The sequence below is a fragment of the Xyrauchen texanus genome, chromosome 36, assembly GCF_025860055.1.
Source record: "Xyrauchen texanus isolate HMW12.3.18 chromosome 36, RBS_HiC_50CHRs, whole genome shotgun sequence".
In the NCBI taxonomy this organism is placed as follows: Eukaryota; Metazoa; Chordata; class Actinopteri; order Cypriniformes; family Catostomidae; genus Xyrauchen; species Xyrauchen texanus.
The window spans coordinates 22,118,344-22,139,663 of record NC_068311.1 but is presented as its reverse complement, the minus strand read 5'-3'; the positions used below and the strand labels follow the sequence as shown (position 1 = coordinate 22,139,663).

The window sequence follows — 21,320 nt, the reverse complement described above, 5'->3', positions numbered from 1 at the left end:
TCTTCATCTGAATTTTTTTGTCCTGTAGTTCTTATTTATGTATAATGAATTATAACATTTTAAAATGACTGGATTGTATTGTATGTGTTGAACTTTTTCTATCACTCCAAATAACAGTACATTTCAAAATACTTAAAGGAAAAATAAGTTGGTTTAGATCAATCCTACCGTTCTATTGAAGATTTAAACGAGATTTCATCAGCAAACACATTGAAGTTATTTTTAAATGTTTCTTGCTGTTGTATCACTCAATATTTGTTTACAGTTTTCTCCCTTGGGCGTTTAAATCAAAATCTCACAAAACCAAACTCTGTCAAACTGGTTAGATGTTTGATACTCCCTTATTAGCAGCAAGAATTCAACTCTTCAGATTCCTGTTGACTTCAGGGATATAATGTTAGAATGCTAATTGAGAAAACACTCCAACTGCTGCCCACTGCAGTGGTGTCGGTTTCATGGCGTTCCACGAATGACCAAATCATTTTGGTAAACTATCCCCAAAAAATTACATCAGTATAAAGTATACTTCAAACAGTTTAATATGTATTTATGACATATTGCTCAAAGAATGAACTGAAACACTCTTCTTTTAATTCTAAAGGGAACTGAATGATTTTTAGATTCTCCTTGCTGCCTGTCCAAGTCCATATTTAACTTTTATCAAGCATTTCAAATGCAAGTTTCAAGATTCACTGTGTTGAAATTGCTCATAAATGGCAAATGTAAATACAATTCTGAATCTAAAAAATAAAGTGTATTAATGTTAAATGTAGGGCACAATGGGCCCGTTTGGGCCAGCTGGGATGGCATGAGTGTGAGTTAAAATTTAAATAGCTTTCTTTTTTGGGTGAACTATGCCTTTAAATTTTAACTCACACTCATGCCATCCCAGAGGGGTATGACTTTATTTTTTCTGCTGAACACAAAGAATTTTAGGTACAATGCAAGTGAATGGTGACCAAAACTTTGAAGCTCCAAAAAGCATATAAAGGCAGCCAGGGCTGGACTGGGAAGAGAAATCGGCCCTGGATTTTACACCACAACTGGCCCAAACGTTGAGTGAGCGGGGGGTTCACATGCCTTTTCTGCATATTTCGGCAATGTTTTGTGGTCCGTTCTGTATAACGCGCGGCTTATTTCAGCTTATTGCAGCCCATTCGGCCCGTTTCGCGGCCAACCCACTTGATTCTTCCGATGGCCAGGCTGCCCCTGATCGGCCCCAAAGTGTGTCAGCCAACCGGGAAAATGCCGGTATGCCAGATTACCAGTCCAGCCCTGAAGGCAGCACAAAAGCAAACCGTAAGACTCCAGTGGTTAAGTCCATAGCTGTGTCCCAAATGAAACACTATACACTATGCTCTTACAAAATATACCATGCGCTCAGCCATGTAGTGTATGAATTTTTAAAGAGTAATATCATCCCTAATGGAACACATAAAAATGTTTTACTACATTGATGCATTCACCGTTTAACAGTTGATGGAAGTGACGTTTCAAGGGCATGTGATGTGTCGCTGCTAGCTTTAGCACGTTAACAGACCTCAGTTCAACACTTGTACAATATACATTTTCACACAGCTTTGGGTGACGGTGAAGTATTCAACTCACTGAAGTTTCGCTATCTGCTACATTCTTCATTATTTACAACTATCAGACCAGCAGTACAGCCAAGTAACTCCGCCCCTTCTGCTATGTATGGCACACCATGTCCATTGAGTGCATAAAGTGTCCAACATTCCACACTCTGTTTTGACAGTTGAAAAAGTGCATCATCCGGGTACTTAATGTACACTTAATTTTGCTGCATTTCTTTTCTCATCTTTTCTCCCCAATTTGGCATGCCCAATTCCCAATGCGATCTAAGTCCTCGTGGTGGCATAGTGACTTGCTTCAATCCGGGTGGCGGAGGATGAATCTCAGTTGCCTCAGCGTCTGAGACTGTCAGTCCACGCATCTTATCCACATGGCTTGTTGAGCGCGTTACCATGGAGACTTAGTGCATGTGGAGACTCAAGTTATTCTCCGCAGCATCCACGCACAACTCACCACGTGCCCCACCGGGAGCAAGAACCACAAGGAGGCTAACCTAATGTGACTCTACCCATTCTAGCAACCGGGCCAATTGATGGCTTAGGAAGCCAGACTGGAGTCACTCAGCATGCCCTGGATTCGAACCTGCTACTCCAGGTGTGGTAGTCAGCGTCTTTACTTGCTGAGCTACAAAATACCATAGAATAGTGCAGAAGTGTGCAGTTTGGGACACACCTCATATCTTCAGAAGCTATATGATAGGTGTGGGTGAGAAACATCAATATTTTACTATAAATTCTCCTCCCTGCCCAGTACATTTACATTTACATTGGCAGACGCTTTTATCCAAAGTGACTTACAGTGCACGTATTACAGGGACAATCCCCCCAGAGCAATCTGGAGTTAAGTGCCTTGCTCAAGGACACAATGGTGGTGGCTGTGGGGCTTGAACCAACATCCTTCTGATTACCAGATTACCAGTTATGTGCTTAGACCACTAAACCACCACCACTCCTAGGTGGCAATATGCACGAATAATGCATATCACTAAAAACAAAAGAAAAAGAATGAGAAAGTCAGGATTTATTATTAAAAAAAAAAAAGGACTTAAATATTGATCTGTTTCTCATCCACACTTATCATATAGTTTCTGAAGATATGAATTTAAACACTGGTGTCATTAACGTGAACCTTAAAACACTTTTTGGGACCTTTAAAGTTCTGGCCATTTACTTGAATTGTATGGAACTACAGAACAGAAATATTCTTCTAAAAATCTCCATTTGTGTTCAGCAGAAGGAATAAAGTCATACACATCTAGGATGGCATGAGGGTGAATACATTTTTCAGATAATTTTTATTTTTGGTAGAACTGTCCCTTTAAGTACAATTTGTTTGTTTTTTCCTCTGGTTGCAAATGTCTTTTTATTGAATATTGATAGAGCAACATTATTTGTGTGAAAATAAACATTAATGGAAGGATAAAATGTATATAGTTATATTGGATATATATATATATATATATATATATATATATATATATATATATATATATATATAGGGGCAATTGTTATAAAATGCAAATAACAACACTGGTTATAAAAATGATATCAAACAGGAATATGCAGAGGTAGTTTTTTTTTTTTAACTACATGTCATCCGAACGGTTCAAACGTGAGATTACAAGCTTGAAAAGACGCAAACATTATTTTAACAAGCAGGAACTCGTAATGTTTCAACTCAATACATACACATTTCATATTCTGCGCACCACAGTCTCTTAAAAGTGACATTTTATCATTCACAATCCAACATTGTTTCTGTTCACTTCCTCCTCATTAAATATTGTCGATTAAATTTTTTTTTTAACTGATTTTGCTACGGTTACTTTATTAAACGTTTCAATCAGGGCGTTGTGAAGCCAAAATAAACTTGATCTACAAACTTTCTTTCATTGTACTTAATGGTCTGTAGCAGTAGCTATTTAATTTAGCATGCTGCTCCGTTGTCTGGTGTCATTACAACAACACAGAAGTTATGATGCAAGATGTCTGCTGCTGTTGCAGTCGTAATTACAACAGTGAGGGTTACTTGCCCTTTTACATCTTCAGTCCGAGTTTGGTTATGACCTCTGCTCTGATCTATGCACTCACACCTGTTTGTGTGTGTCAATAGACTGCTTAGGTTTTATTTCGAAATTTGGAGACAAGGGCGTAGATATGTTTTGATCATTGAGGGCCCCCCCTCTCCCCAATCCCCCTGGAATCTACACCCCTGTGTGGACACAAAGACACATTTGAAATAAGGAAAACTCTGACTGTATCTATGTCCAATGTTTTTCAACAGTTTTCACCAATTTTTGTGAATGTACCCCAGAAACAACATACAGTTTGGTTTTGGAAAAAAGCATATCATGCTGGTCTTTTAACAATGTCATAGCTGCTCAGTAACATAACTAACCATAAATAAAAAAAAATTATTTTTCCAACCTAACACGAGACAAGGCAGACTGGCAACTATAACATGACTCCCTGTAAAACATTAATAGTTGAAGAGCTACTAAAACATTTGAATATCTCTTTAAATTATGCACTAAAGCCGTTTCATCTCAATATGACAGATCTGAATAATTCAGGTCACCGTTTTTTTTTAAATTACAGTACATGTCTGTTTAGAATTTTCACAATAATCTCTTTAACTGATTAAAAACCCACAATATATAACATGGAATAAGACTGATTCCAGCCATATTTTCCACTAGTGTAACACTTAAAATATGGGTCAATATGAAGGCACTGTATGACTTGATTATGTCATGATTATGACGTTTCCTTTATATCCTGTTTCTGGCAATAATTCAAGCTCTTGTAGGCTGGCAGTGACTGGAGTTGGCTGCCTCCCTTGGGAGTCGAATCATAAGATCAAGTTATCAGGACTTGGCAAATAGATGGTGTTGTGAACGTGTGCATGCGTGTGTGTGGTTTTGTATCTCATAGAATTTGCTGGCAACACTTAGATATACACAGTGGGATACAATTAAGAAGGAAGTCTGTGATGTCAATAAACAACAAATAGATAATGACTCCTGAGCTGTTAGGTGAGCTTTGGTGAATTAAGTCTGTTTCAGTTATACCAGAAGTTTTTCTAGAACTAGTGGTTCTCAACTGGTTGGTCGGGACCTCAAAATGTGTCACAGGTCAGTTCTGATAGTGTGAAAGACATAAAAGTGCTTCATATATATATATATACATATATAGTACTGTGCAAAAGTTTTATGCACATAAGAATTTTAAGATGATTATTGATATCTTCAGCTTTAGTGTGTCAATATACATTTATACTCTCAAACATCCCTTTTGCAAAAAGAATAGAAGAACAGGGAGCACTGCTACAGATGGCATGACTCCCACAGAGCCCCCACTGGGATTATATAAAGAGACAGAAGCAACTGAGACAGCCAAATCAGATGATTGAATGATGAATTCTTTGAATTCTCAAAGAAGCTTGGAACATCTTATCTGCCAACAACCAAGGAAAACTGTGTCCAGGTGTACCTAGGAGAATTGGTGCTGTTTTGAAGGCAAAGGAGGTCACTCCAAATATTGATTTAGCTTTTTTTTTATATACACAGGACTTTGATATCCCCACTATGCAACATTTTTCACAAGTTCTAAAAACATTTGCACAGTACTGTGTATGTATATATATATATATATACATATATAAACACACTGATCGGCCACAACATTAAAACCACCCACCTAATATTGTGTAGGTCCCCCTCGTGCTACCAAAACAGCACCAACCCGCATCTCAGAATAGCATTTTGAGATGATATTCTTCTCACCACAATTGTACAGAGTGATTATCTGAGTTACCGTAGACTTTGTCAGTTTGAACCAGTCTGGCCATTCTCCGTTGACCTCTCATCAACAAGGCATTTCCGTCTGCAGAACTGCTGCTCACTGGATGTTTTTTGCTTTTGGCACCAATCAGAGTAAATTATAGAGTTGTGCATGAAAATCTCAGGAGATCAGCAGTTACAGAAATACTCAAACCAGCCCATCTGGCACCAACAATCATCCATGTGTTTCTCTAATCAGCCAATAGTGTGGCAGCAGTGCATAAAATCTGCAGATACGGGTCAGGAGCTTCAGTTTATGTTCACATCAACCATCAGAATGGGGAAAAATGTGATCTAGGTGATTTGGAAACTGGCATGATAGTTGGTGTCAGACGGGCTGGTTTGAGTATTTCTGTAACTGCTGATCTCCTGAGATTTTCACACGCAACAGTCTCTAGAGTTTACTTAGAATGGTGCCAAAAACAAAAAACATCCAATGAGCGCGGCAGTTCTGCGGACGGAAATGACTTGTTGATGAGAGGTCAACAGAGAATGGCCAGACTGGTTCAAACTGACAAATTCTACAGTAACTCTGATAACCACTCTGTACAATTGCGGTGAGAAGAATTTTGGCGGCACGAGGGGGACCTACACAATATTAGGCAGGTGGTTTTAATGTTGTGGCTGATCGGTGTGTGTGTGTGTATATATATATACACACTACTGTATGTATTGTTAACATCCATGTGTCCATTCAAACTCTACATTATCCACAATGTGCATGTTGTGCAAATTTAATGGAAAGTTTTATCTATTTGTGTAAGTATAAGTGTCATTTGCAAATAAGGTTGTCTGAGGTAATAAAAATTAGAAATCTTTTGAATATCTAAATCTAAAACTTGTGTGAAGTTCATAGAAACACAATATTAGTGCCCATGTTGGTTAGTTGGTTTCCCAAATGTTTAAAAAAAAAAAGAAAATTATTAATTAAAAAAATATCATGTAGTGTAACCATCAAGTAAAGAGAATTAAAATACTTTCCTAGCACCATAGATGAGATGAACTTAATCAATTATTTAAAAAAAAAAAATTCAAATATATTTTTCAAGGTAAAAATATAAATTGTTTTATAAATATCAGGAAACAATAAGAACAAGTTTTCTCAGGGACCTGAACAAAATGTTTCTTTTCATAAAAATGCCAAAATATTATTATTTAATGATATGACAAAATAATACTAAAAATAAAATATAGATGCAAGCAGTAATTGCAGGGCCAAACACTCCAATGTATGTCATGTACTGAATTATTTTATTTTTTTTAAATCATAAAATATTATTCTTCAGTACTCATACCAATATATATATTTTTTTCAAGAATTTCAGCTTTTAAATGGGAATTTTCTTTTTTTTTTTTTTTTTTTACCATTTCTGGACAGTTACACCACATGGCATTTTTTCCATTAAGCCCCAGAAAAAACATCAAAATGAACTCAGTAATTGAAAACATGTTCATCAAGGAGGAGGTGTATTCAAGTAATTGTTTTGTAAGAATTGTATTTTTAATGTATTTTTGAATAATTTAATAGATATGGACAAAAAATTAGCATCATGTCATCGACCCATAAACAATTTTGGAAATGTGTTGGGTCGCCACTTTATGTCCAATGTAAAATCTGGGTCCTGATGCAAAACCAGTTGAGAACCACTGGTCTAAAGCTCTTAAAATGGTCTTATATTAATATAATACTCTTATAAATGTAATTTAAAAACATCACCTCTTGCCATTTTATATCAGTCAATACCATCAAATAAGTTGAACAAAATACTATTCAGAATGGCTTGATGTCATTTGGCATTTTCCCTATTATGAGTTAAAAGAGAAATCGTCAGGACAAACATTAAAAAAAAAGTCTAATACACATATTTCTGTCCACACAAGATAAACTGCAACTGAAAAAGATCTCTGATGGCAAAAAAGGCATTTTCATAGATGGCAAGTGAGCCACCACCTGCAGGTTTGGTTCACAAGGTCTTTTTATCTTCTAGAGCTCCCTTTGTCAATCCAGGCATAGAAGGCCTCTGGAGGATGTGTGTCTGTGCAGCTGAGTGAATATACAACATCTTCAGGAAACAGAAAAAGAAGAAAAAGGAAGTAACAAAATAGAGTCTTTCATCAGGAATAACAGGTCTGGGTCATTTGAAGTCTCCCTGCCAGACAGTTTTCCTTTTGACGTCTAGGTCAGTGAGCAGCTATATTATTAATATTTTTTGTATCTCAGTTCATAAATTGCGTGTAGCCCTCCGCTCCTGTCACAATCACATCCATCCATATTCTCATGGCCTCTGCAGAGGGCGCAACCATGTAGTAAAGTCTGTCGTGGGTCTTCACACAGAATGTCAGGGAGGGGTTGGGACTCTAGATTAGAAAAGAAAGAATCAGATCAGCAGCGATTCCCCTGTAGAGTATTGGAGTCGGGCATTAAGGATATTACTGAAGGAATTCAGTTCACCCAAAAATGAAAATTCAGTCATGATTTACTCACCCTCATGCCATTCCAAACCTATATGATTTTAACCTGTTGCAATGGGCCTTAAGATTTTCACTGAAAAATGGCTGAATTTTTTGTTATTTCTCACCAAAACCAACTTGGAATATGACGTTCGAGCAGCATGGACTAATTTTATGTTACTTTTTTGAGCTTTAAAGTTAGTCACCATCAACTACCATTGTGTTGCATATATGAAAAAATATTTACCCTTTTGTGTTCAGCATAAGACAGAGAGTCATACAGGTTGGGAACAACATGAGTGTGTAAATTACAGTATGACAGAATTTTCATTTTTGGGTGAACTATCCCTTTAAAAGCTCTGGCTTCAATACAGTCAACAGCACTTAATTAAAAACATTTTTTTTTAATGTATCATTTATTTGAAAAAAGACAAATACACATGGTTTAAAAAATAAAGCCACATTATACATGCTACCATGATTTGTTATAAAACCACTTACTAAACTTAAGTTATATCTAACAATATTACAACTTTGTTGTCATGACATTGAATGCTGATAAACTCTGTAATGCCGGTAAATCTCTGATTTTATCTTACTAAAATCTGATTAAAACGTATAATGTTTAAGTCGAGTTAGTTTTGTAACAGTGTGTAATTTAGTGTTTATGTTCTGGCTCCATTCACTTCTATTGTAACTTCCTCACTGTAACCACATTTTGTATTTGTTGTGGAAAATCAACATTATGCCACAAATGCTGTCGATTGATCTTATTAAACCTGGAACATTCTTTTAAGGGCTTTGAAAGCCTGTTTACACACTGCTCAGATGATTACCTGACCGTGTTTGTGTTTCAACTGATTAATCGAAAGTCAATAATCTAAGTCAATTTAATTGTTAAAGGGATAGTTCTCCCAAAAATGAAAATGTTCTCACCATTAATCACCCTCATGCTAACCCAGATGTGTATGACTTTCTTAATTCTGCTGAACACAAACAAAGATTTTTAGATGAATATCTTAGCTCAGTAGGTCCACACAATGCAAGTGAATGGTGACCAGACCTTTGAAGCTCCAAAAATCACATAAAGGCAGCATAAAAGTAATCCATAAGACTGAAGAGGTTAAATCCATGTCTTCAGAAGGGATATGATAAGTGTGGGTGAGAAACAGATCAATATTTCCACTTTCACATCCTGAAAAAAGGATTGAAATATTGATCTGTTTCTCACCCAAAGTGATTGCATCACTTCAGAAGACATATAACAAACCACTGGAGTCATATGGATTACTATAGGTCCTTTCCCTACAGTCCTGGTGCTTTTCCTTTAATAACTTTCTAGATGTGAACTCCCGAGGCGACTTTTCCTGTTGCATTCACATTCACATTGTAGAAACTTCATCTAGTATCGACCATTTTTCTTCTGACATTGTTGGAACCCACGACTCAATAGCAACAACATCAAAATCAACAAAACCGATGGAAGACGCCGGGATCGGAGTTACACTGTAGTTAGGGATGTTTTACTCAAGCTTTGGCTGCATCTGAAAATGTAGGCAGCTGCCTAATCAGTTAATGGTTTAAACGAAAGCATTTATGGTTGAATGAAACTTAAAAGTAAACTTGTCTATGAACAGATTAAAAAGGGCTTATTTCATCCTCCCTTCTTTTACGCAGTGTGTGTCTTTAGGTTACAGTTTAAACTGGGCGCGAGAGCTTACTAAAGCCATCATTATTTCTGTAATTAAATTCTGTAATAGTTAATAAATTTCCTTGCCTCAACAAGGTTACAAACAACTTCCGTGTTTATTAATATGCCCACATTATTTTCATTATTAGAAGACAAAGTTTCAGCACCTTTGGACCGGACAGCTCCCGTAACAAAGCACTTACGTTCTACTTTATAACTAGCGATCTACGTGCTAGTTTGGGAAAAGTTAAAATGAACGTAAACAATCATAATCCAAGTCGAAATACTGCGACTTTAATCTCATAATGCTATGACTTTATTCTCGTAATTTTATTCTCGAAATATTACAAATTGAATCTCGTACTTTTAATTTTATTCTCAAAATAACTTTAATCTCATAATTTTTACTTTATTCTCAAATAAATTTGACTTTAATCTCATAATGACTTTATTCCCAAACTTTTGACTATTTTCTAAATATTATGACTTTATTCTCAAACTCTTAGAATTAAAATGTTTTCCCCCATGACACTAAAACACTGTCGTAGTACTGAAATACTCACTTATTGACTTAAACAATACGTCTTGATGCAAGTTACCACATTGTAAAAGGCACACACTACTTCCCTCATGTAAACAAGATTTCCTGACAGTTTAATGTATAATATAGTTCAGTTACCCACTCTAGATAAACATCTGATTATTTATATCCGTCATCCCTGGAAAAATCTGATGCATTAATCCAAATGTCACTTTATCTTCTGTATAGTCAAACAGTATAAACAGTGCAGATGTGATGAAAAATCAAAGTGTGTCTATCAATGAAATCACACACACACACACACACACACACACACACACACACACACACACACACACACACACACACACACAGTAGTGTTTCCATGTTTTATGGGGTTTCCATGTTTTATGGGGACTTTCCATAGACATAATGGTTTTTATACTGTACAAACTTTATATTCTATCCCCTAAACCTAACCCTACCCCTAAACCTAACCCTCACAGAAAACTTTCTGCATTTTTACATTTTCAAAAAACATAATGTAGTATGATTTATAAGCTGTTTTCCTCATGGGGACCGACAAAATGTCCCCACAAGGTCAAACATTTCGGGTTTTACTATACTTATGGGGACATTTGGTCCCCACAAAGTGATAAATACACACTCACACACACTGTATGTGAAAAGTACTGGTCCCGGGAAAAAAGTATCTAAAATGGGCTTTAGTACCTGAAGTGGGAAAGGGCTTTATTATGGTGCCTTTATGTGATTTTTGGAGTTTCAAAGTTCTGTCCACAATTTACTTGCATTTTATGGACCTACAGAGCTGAAATATTCTTCTAAAATCTTTGTTTGTGTTCAGCAGAAGAATGAAAGTCATACACATCGGGGTTGGCATGAGGGTGAGTAAATGATGAGAGAATTTTCATTTTTGGGTGAACTCTATTTTTAATGATAATAGATCACTAATGTTAATACACTGTTGCATATGCAGAGCAGTTGCTAAGAAAAGCTTGTTCAAATGTGATAATTAGCTATCCTCATTAAAACACTCATTATTTAAAACAAACAATTACAAACAATATGACATTCAGGCTAAAACATGCACTGAGAAAACAAATGCATTCAAATGCAAAGGGGATTCTGACACTCTCAAATGTTGAACTTTGTTATATCCAGATTATCCACACAACTTTCTGTTAATGTTGGTTATCATTTAGCATTGTATGAAAAGAAACTGACAGCCAATAAAATACCTGGAAAAACGTATTTGATGACGCCATTAGGTTATATAGACATTAAGTATTCTCAACGTACACTCCCAAGCATACACACCCACAAACACAAAGGTGGGAGTAATTAAGAAAAACATTGTAGGGAAATGGATGTAGGTTGCAAATGTCTTTATACATTCATCACTGGCAATTGTGCAAAAGAAAACCAATAAAGAAACGAAACAATATCCCCTTTTATAATTGGCCTCAGCAAAAGTGCAAATAGTACAGTTATTCAAGTAAAGGGTAAGGTACCAGTATAAACCCAGACAGGGTAATTAGGATCAGGGGGACCTTGTATAATCTTTAAGGGGTTCATTTTGCGATAATGACCGTACATTATTCCACTTATTACACAGCTATTTACTTACCAAATAAATAAGGAAATGGACATGAAATATTAATTTGAGTTGAAACTATTTAATTCTGAAATTAAATGATTATTTGATCATGGTAGTGGACAAATCTACAGTTAGTAAAAGGTCATTATACAAAACATATATTACCTCAGAATGGAACAGTTGACCAATCACAATTGAGTTTTACACAAAGCCGTGTAATAACAAAATACGAACTTGGGTTAGCTAATTATTCTCAAGGGAATACAAGAGTAAGTGTGTGACCACTGCAGGTATTAGACCAATTTCCTTTGATCAAACCAAAGAGGACAAAGCGCATGCAGGATGGAGAAGTGATACATACGTTTGTCAAATTCAGATTGAAAAATCCTTTCTGTGAACACAGTCGGCAAAGCAAACGAGTGGGGGAGAATTGACAGCAGAGTAACAATATAAGATAAGAGAGACAAAAGAAGAAAGAAGCAAACACAAAAAGATCAAATGAAATGGTACAGCAGGAGAACAGAACAGAAGAACAGTGTGAAATGTGAGTTGTGCTTGGCTTTCTGTATACGTGGGCCTTTCAGCTGACAGAGGGTCATACCTTTGTGGCACTGCGTAGATGATCATAGTAAACCTCTTCGATGGCCTGGAAGTAGATGACGCCTTTCAGTTTGCTCTCGTGTTTATCTGGAACGGGAATAGAGACAGTCAAGCTGACACAGAGTTTAAAAACAAATAAGCACTGACTCCCCTCGAGAATAATAATCTTGTTAGCACCGATTTGACCTTGTTACTGCGGTGCAAACCCTTCGTTTGCGGTCTGTGTTGGAATAAAGAGTGGGAGCTCATGCTTTGCCGAGCTCTACGGCTGGGTGCTGAGCACGATTTCCTTAGCATTGCAGCAGATTTCATCACCATCAGATAGCATGCGGACGGGCTTTTGGTTATTTGTATGCCCCTGGCTAACCCGAGGCTATCGGAAATCATGGCAGCCACTGTGAGCTTAAGAATTACTAATTATCCGTATCCCCCCCACTGCTGGATTCACCCACAATCCACCCTTTGTTCTGCTCGCATTCCTTTCCCGGACCTCAGGGGGGACAAAAGCGTAACAACGCATTTGCAAAGCTACATTTGCATAGTGAACAGTTAGGAGGATCAGTTAGAAGAGCGACATACCGCCGTAGTAGGAAAACGTCCTTTTAAGGCGATCAAAGACGAACCAGCGCTTCCTCCAGGATTTGATCTTGCCTCCCATCTTGATGAGATAGCCCTTGCACATCTTCTCGGTGAGAATGACCTGGTAGCATGTGTCCACATTGTGACCTGAGGACTCGATATGGGAACGGAGGTCAAACTCCTCTTTGCGAATGGGCAGGTAGCGTGTCATTGGACGGGCCTGAGAAACAAAACAATATCGACACATTGATGAAACCCTGTGTGATTAACTTCTCATGAAACATGTTATGAAAGGGTTCTGGTCTAACCCCAAATCAAAATTTGCATTAAAAACAATGAAGCCTACATTTAAGACCATCATGGGTTTTTGCCAGAAGGTGGGTAGAATAGCCAAAAATTGTACTCAGTAAAAGTACAATTACTTAAAAAATAATAATTACTCCGGTAGAATTAAAAGTACTAACATAAATAATTACTTGAGTAAGAAATTATCCAATTAAAAGAGTACTCAAGTAGTGAATAACTCGTTACTTTCACAAATGACATAATAGACATTAACTCCACTATATTCCATTATATAATAGACATTAAACATGTATTACAGAATTATTATTATTATTAGTTGAAATTCTGTCATCATTCACCATCATGTTGTTCCAAACCCGTATGAATTTCTTTCTTCCATGCAACACAATAAGGAGATATTAGACAGACTGTTTAACTGAGTCAATATTTACTTCCAGCATATGTGTTTTTTTCTCCATATTTTGAAAGTGAATGGTGACCGAGACTGTCAGTCCCTAACATTCTGTCTAAAATATTTTGTGTTCCACATAATACAAAGGGTCACACGGATTTGGAACAACATGAGCGTAGGGAAACAATGACAGAATATTAAATTATGTCTGAGCTATCACTTTAAAGGTATAATTCACCCAAAAATGAAGATTCTCTCATCATTTACTCACCCTCATGCCATCCCAGATATGTATGACTTCCTTTCTTCTGCAGAACACAAGCTAACATTTTTAGAAGAATATTTCAGTTCTGTAGGCTAAAATGTTGATGCTCCAGAAAGCACATAAAGGCAGCATAAAAGTAATCCATAACTTTGAATATATATACAGCTGCACTGATTTCAGCATCAAATATGTAGTTACAGATAAAGTTTTTTTTTTCCATATTAAAATACATGAAAGTAATCATAAGACTACAGTGGTTTAATCTATGACCTCAGAAGTGATATGATAGGTGTGGGTGAGAAGAAGATCAATATTTTAGTCCTTCATTTACTATAAATCTCCACTTTAACTTTCTTTCAAATTCTGAAAGTGAAAGGGGGATTGACATATTGACCTGTTTATCAGCCACACCTATCATATCACTTCTGAAGACATGGATTAAAACACTGGAGTCATATGGATTACTTTCATTCTGCATTTATGTGATTTTTGAAACTTGAAAGGTCTGGTCACCATTCACTTGCATTGTAAGGACATACAGAGCAGAGATATTATTCTAAAAATCTGTGTTTGTGTTCAGCAGAAGAAAAAAAGTCATACACATTATTATTTTTTCCAATTCCATTTGATGATACTATCGATGCAGAAATTATACACTGCAGCTTTGACAGAAGCAGGAAAATGATGTGAAAATAGCTTATCTTATCTACAAGGGCAATAAAAACAGAATGGAGTTCCAGTACAACAGAGAGCTCTGACTCCTCACCTGAGAGAAGTTTCTGGCCCTCATCTTCACCTCCTTCTCTATGAGCTGCTGCCTATGTACTGTCTCCTCTTGTAGCCTCTTCTCCGCCTCCTCTCTTCTCCTTCTCTCTTCGTCCAGCATCAGTTTACGGGTATGAGTTTCTCGCTCCTGACAAACAGGGGCAGCAAGGGGAGTGGTGATTGGACACAGCTGAGATTCATGATAGATGAAGACACTTTGCATTTACAAGTTATATTGATTTTATTCCGGTACTGGTGTATTGGTATTCTGATCATGTGAGAACGTTGACTTACTCTGGACTCTATGAGTCGAGCCTTCTCCAAGTGGGCCTCCTTCAGCATTTTCTCCATCTCCTCAATCTTCAGAGCATCCATACCACTAGCACTGTCAAACACATTAACACAAGTCAAATCAAGTCTCAGTTATCTATACAGAGTCATCTGTTTTGTCAAAGACAAACTGAAGACCAATATCACGAACACTTGTGGATTACGAAATATCTTGTCATGTGAGAAAATACAGCTGGACAGCATATATAAGCATGAAAATTTGCAGTGAGACATGCACATAAGGACAATAAATATTGTAAATGCAAAAGCATAATACATTCCTTTATGCCATTTAAACCTAGAATCAACATTTGTTTTAGGAATGTCAAATGGTTCTACTGTGAGCACCTGCGACTGGATTTAGTCAAAAGGAGCTTCTCTAATTATGTGACTAAATACATCACGTGCTATGTCAGTGTGTTACTGCAGGTTTATAATATACACAAACAAACCTAGAAAAGTTAGCTTCCAAATATTTATACTATACTGAATTTAATCTCACCACAATGTGACACATCGAGAGGTATGCCTATTGTTATTTTAGTTCTGATCAGTGCTATTTTATGTTCTTATCAAACAGTGTGATTAGGATTTACACTATATTTTTGATAGATTAAATCACAAAATATTTTGGACCACATTTAGATCTGTATTCAGAATTTAAATGTACTGGAGACCAATTGTGCTGAGACTAGTTGTTTGCAAAATATTTCATCATGTGTGAAAATACAAGCATGTAACTTTGCAGTGAGACGTAGAAATGAAGCATGTCGAATATAAACATAGTAAAAGCAAAACGCTTAATGCATTCTTTCAGAGAAGAACCACACACATTGCTGTAGTTATTGCTTAATGAAAAAAGAAAAGAAAGCATAAACAAACTGTTCGAGAAACTACATTTTCTCCTGAGAGAGAAACAGCTGAAGGCTGTCTTACAAAGTTGTTGTGCCCGTGTCCAGATACACTAGCGTAACCAATTATTCTCATACTGCACTTCATAGACTTTTGTATAAAACATTTTCACACACTACTCCCATGATAAACCAAAGTTTGTAACTTGAGACAACATTACAGTATGAAGTTGCAGTGTTTACACCTAATTAATTTCTGGCTTTGCCATCTTTACACCGTTAAAATCATACAAATATTTTCCTTTTGACTCATCAGTATTTTGTAAAGGTCAGAGTCTGATGAAATCGTAGATGTGGAGAACAATACTTCATTAGTATTTGTTCATACAGTGGGGTCTGAGACCACATGAAAAAAAATTATTCTATTTAGCATTTATTTTATTTAATATAATTTTTTATTACAAATTATATTATATATATGGAAACACTTTACAATAAGTTTCCATTCGTTAAAATTAATGCATTAGGCATCATGAACTAAAAATGAACAATATATTTTTAACAGCATTTAATAATCTTTGTTAATGCTAGTAAATAAAAATACAATTGTTCATTGTTAGTTCATAGTGCATTAACCAATGTTAACATATACAACTTTGAATTTTTAAAATATATTACACACACACACACACACACACACACACACACACACACACACACACACACACATATATATATATATATATATATATATATATATATATATATATATATATATACACACACACACACACACACACACATACATACATACATACACACACACACACACACACACAACGATCAGCCACAACATTAAAACCACCTGCCTAATATTGTGTAGGTCTCCCTCGTGCTGTCAAAACAGCACCAACCCGCATCTCAGAATAGCATTTTGAGATGATATTCTTCTCACCACAATTGTACAGAGTGATTATCTGAGTTACCGTAGACTTTGTCAGTTTGAACCAGTCTGGCCATTCTCCTACAAGTCAATTCAGTCCACAGAACTGCCGCTCACTGGTTGTTTTATGTTTTTGGCCCCATTTTGAGTAAATTCTGGAGACTGTTATGTGTGAAAATCCCAGGGGATCAACAGTTACAGAAATACTCAATCCATCCCGTCTGACACCAACAATCATGCCACAGTCCAAATAATTAAGATCACTGTAAAATAGCTCAAGGATGGGCAAGGAGGAGGCGAGAACCGGCTTGTCAATATAAATGATAATTTAATGAAAACTTAAACCAAAACACATAAACAAACACACACGACGGACATGCCCATAATTCTCTCTCTCTCGAACCATCGTCACCGGCCGCCTTTATCCCTCGTGCGCCTCATCAGGCCGATTGGGGACCGGGCGCGCGATATTCTGATCGGCCGCGCCCCCCCTCCGCTCCACACTCCTCCCGGCGTTATCTCAGGCCGGGGTGCCACCGGCATGACGTACACCCCCCATCCCTGGGGCGGGGTGTATCTTGCGTCCCGCGTGGTCATCCCCGCCTTCCTCACCCTGGGAGGAGAGGAGGGAGAAAAAAACAAACAAACAACAAAATAGGCGAGGGAAAAGGCCAACACGGTGCGAAAGGGAGAGAGAGAGGAGAGAGAGAAAAAACTCACTCACCGGTTCTCCGATGTACCGTCGCGTGGTCCTCGAACACTCCTCCACACTCAGGCGGACGACAGCCGCTCCAACCCCGGGCAAACCGGTGACACCTTCGACCCCCAGCGGGCAGAACGCGCCTCCGCTTTTCTGGCGGCAAATGGGGACACTCCTCCGCCCCTGGCAGCGGCTCTACCGCTCCGGGCGGTCGGAGAGATTATTCCCTCCTCCCCTCGCGGACGGCGGTCTCCCTCGACCCCTCCGCGTCTCGGGGGACGGCAGGGCACTCCTCCGGCCCCGGCAGCGGCTCCCTCGCTCCAGGCAGTCGGGTTATCCAGTCCCCATTTGCCCCGCGGACGACGGCCGTTCCCCGCATCGGGCGGTCGTGCTACTCCGTCACCCGGAAGATGGCAGCGGGGCTCCCCAGGGTGGACGGCAGTGTCGAGGACTCTGCGACGGGCATCCCTCCCGAGGAGGAGGAGGCGAGAACCGGCTTGTCAATATAAATTATAATTTAATGAAAACTTAAACCAAAACACATAAACAAACACACACGACGGACATGCCCATAATTCTCTCTCTCTCGAACCATCGTCACCGGCCGCCTTTATCCCTCGCGCGCCTCATCAGGCCGATTGGGGACCGGGCGCGCGATATTCTGATCGGCCGCGCCCCCCCTCCGCTCCACAATCACATTTTTTCCCCCATTCTGATGGTTGATGTGAACATTAACTGAAGCTCCTGACCCGTATCTGCATTATTTTATGCTGCCACATGATTGGCTGATTAGATAATTGCATGGATGATTGTTGAATTGTTGATGTGCATGAATTGTTGGTGCCAGACGGACTGGTTTGAGTATTTCTTTAACTGCTGATCTCCTGGGATTTTCGCACACAACAGTCTCTAGAATTTACTCAGAATGGTGCCAAAAACAAAAAAACATCCATTGAGTGGCATTCTGCAGATGGAAACGCCTTGTTTTTTCTTCCCTTTTTTTTCTCCCAATTTGGAATGTCCAATTTCCAATGTACACACTAAGTCCTCATGATGGAGTAGTGACTCACCTCAGTCCGGGTGGCAGAGGACGGATCCCAGCTGCCTCCGCATCTGAGACATCTACTTGCACACCTTATCACACCGGACGTACCACCACGGAGTTACAGTGTGTGTGGAGGCTTCGTGCCCATGCAACCATGCCCAACTCACCACGTGCCCCACTGAGAGCAAACCACCTTATAGTGATCACGAGGGGGTTATCCCATGTGACACTAACCTCCCTAGCAAACGGGCCAATTTGGTTGCTTAGGAGACCCGGTTGGAATCACTCAGCATACCCTGGGATTTGAACCAGCTAACTCTAGGGGTGGTAGACAGCGTCTTTACCACTGAGCAACCCGGATCCCCCGGAAACTCCTTATTAATGAGAGAGGTCAACAGCGAATATCCAGACTGGTTAGGACTGACAAAGTCTACGGTAACTCCGATAACTACTTTGTACAATTGTGCTGAGAAGAATATCCTCTCAAAATACTATTCTGAGATGCGGGTTGGCACTGTTTTGGAGGCACGAGGGGGACGTACACAATATTAGGCAGGTGGTTTTAATGTTGTGGCTGCAAATAATTTGAGTGAAAAGCAAAACAATTTGAGTGAAAACATTTCAAACATTTCTTAGAATTTGGAACATCTCTCTTCTGCTTTATTGATAGCAGGAATGCACTTCTAAAGTTTTATGCAAAACCTGCTGATCCTATTATTCAGCATGATTTGAGTGTGCTTCAATGGAAGAAAGAAAAACAAACCTTTCATTAAAATATTAACATTGTTAATGTCACAAATTTGCTTATTTAATTAGTGACCTAGAAAGTGCAGAATCTAAAATATTGCTCAGTTATTTTAAGTAGTAATGATTCTTTGCTTTATATTTTATTAAATCCCTTGATTATTTCCAGGTTTAATTTAGATTCCCACATTTTTGATGTGGACCCCTCAGTAAGTATAATGAAATGCAGTGAAGAAATATAAATAATCTAGAAGTAAATTTAGTAAAGCAAGGGCGGATAAGCAAACAGTTAAACCTCAGGCATGTGTTTATGAAAGACACCTTTTCAAATGTTGACATTTTTGCAAGCCTAATTAGTCACATTTGTGCACTGCCTGTCACTGTTCAGTGGAAGCGTCAAAGACAACCCATTTAATCCAGAAACAACCAAAGCTATAGCCTCAAGCCTGCATGTCGTTTATGCGTTCTTTTTATTTTCACAGGAAGGTGGGTGTGATAAAGCAATAAATGGGACAGTAAGTGTGAATAAACAGATGGTTGATCATTTAGCTTGAAACGGGCATGTGGAGAAGAGTTGTTGAGCAGCCACTGATTTCTGTCACAGAGTCATCAGCTAAACGATCAGAGTAAAGTGATTCACATAAGCACATGGAAATGTCGAACCTGGACATGTTGTCAGGGGAGCAGGCAGAGTTGTTTCCCGTTGAGATGCTAGTGTCCATACTGTCCGAGCTCTCCAGACTGAGGGTGTCATATGCTTGTTCTTCAGCAGAGGGTGCTGTGTGATGGAGAATGGAGTGGTGCACTGCCGGGGCTGCATTGGAGGAGAATGGATGGTTGAGCTGCGTCTGGGAGCCGTGGAGCGCCTCCCACTGGCACTGAGCCTCCACTGCAGCTTTCTGCTTCAGCTCGGCCAAACGCCTCCGCTGCTCCTCGATAACTTGCTGGCCTGATGTAAACAAAACACATGGCAGACAAATACACAAATGAGACATACGGAGAATAAAAAAAAGTGTCCCAAAAGCTAACTATCAATTTCAACTATATCCCTCTATGACACTGTATTTGCATTCTCACAATACAGACAAAAATACTTTCTGGATTAGGAACTACCCACTATCAATCAATTACATGCCACCCTCATAGAGCTCCAGTACATGAAACCAAAATGACTGCACATCCATTTAGAATGGCGCAATATGCTCACAATTTGCTCATTCATACCTCACACATAAACATAAAAATATGCATATGTGCGCTGAATATAGCCCAAGCAATACCCTTTATTCAAGATCCCCATTAATGTACAAAACCAGTCAAAAGTTTATGCACAACTACTACTATTTTACTCAACTTATGATAATAGACATGAGAACTATGAAATAACAAATGGAAGAATGGGAATTATGTTTTAGGTTCTTCAAAGTAGCTACGCTTAGATTGCACCTTTTTAAACAGTATTGAATGAGTTTCCATATATGTTGGGCACTTGTTGGCTGCTTTTCCTTAATTTTACAGTCCAGTAGATCCTTTTCCAAATGTATTTTTATTTTTATTTTTTTTTGCAAGATATTCTTACATAGGCAGAATATCTGTTTACAAAATTAAATGACGTCAAATGTGTCCAAACCTTTTACTGGTAGTGTAGCTAAAGTGTATTAACCATATGAAACTAAAAGATCACTGATATAACTATTTCAGGGTTCCCACCCTTTTTGACCATTTCATTTCCATGACTAGAAAAATGTATATTCATACAGTATATCAATGACTTATTAATTTCCATGACCTAGAAATATCCAGGCCAGGAAAACACCATTTTAAAATTCCCTGATATTTCCAGGTTTTCAATGAATGTGGGAACCCTGTTATTGTAATCATGATCCACGTTTCTCCCATACAACAAATGTTTTAAGAATGTCTCTCAGTGAAAATAGAAAAGCTTGAACATGGCATGTCAGCTTCAGTGTTGCATTTGAACTGAGAGGGGTGAGGATGATGAAGTTATACCTGTGGGACGGTCCGTGCTGGAGGAGAACTCAAACATAGAGGGCAAGAATTCTGTTTGAGGATATGGGACAATAGAGG

At 38.2% G+C, this 21,320-nt stretch overlaps 1 protein-coding gene across 2 annotated transcripts in view; it reads right to left on the bottom strand.

The window, feature by feature from the left end:
* Window positions 1-6,773: 6,773 nt before the first annotated feature.
* Window positions 6,774-21,320, bottom strand: part of LOC127629685 (pleckstrin homology-like domain family B member 1) — a 111,822-nt gene continuing 97,275 nt past the window's right edge. For both annotated transcript variants that reach the window (XM_052106889.1, XM_052106890.1), the window contains 8 exons: window positions 19,896-20,181; window positions 14,914-15,004; window positions 14,621-14,767; window positions 13,537-13,566; window positions 12,893-13,112; window positions 12,315-12,400; window positions 12,075-12,104; window positions 6,774-7,792 (listed from right to left, as the gene is read on the bottom strand). In XM_052106889.1, coding sequence (XP_051962849.1) covers window positions 7,652-7,792; window positions 12,075-12,104; window positions 12,315-12,400; window positions 12,893-13,112; window positions 13,537-13,566; window positions 14,621-14,767; window positions 14,914-15,004; window positions 19,896-20,181 — 1,031 coding nt within the window. In that variant the 3' untranslated portion in view covers window positions 6,774-7,651. The remainder of the gene's footprint in view (window positions 7,793-12,074; window positions 12,105-12,314; window positions 12,401-12,892; window positions 13,113-13,536; window positions 13,567-14,620; window positions 14,768-14,913; window positions 15,005-19,895; window positions 20,182-21,320) is intronic.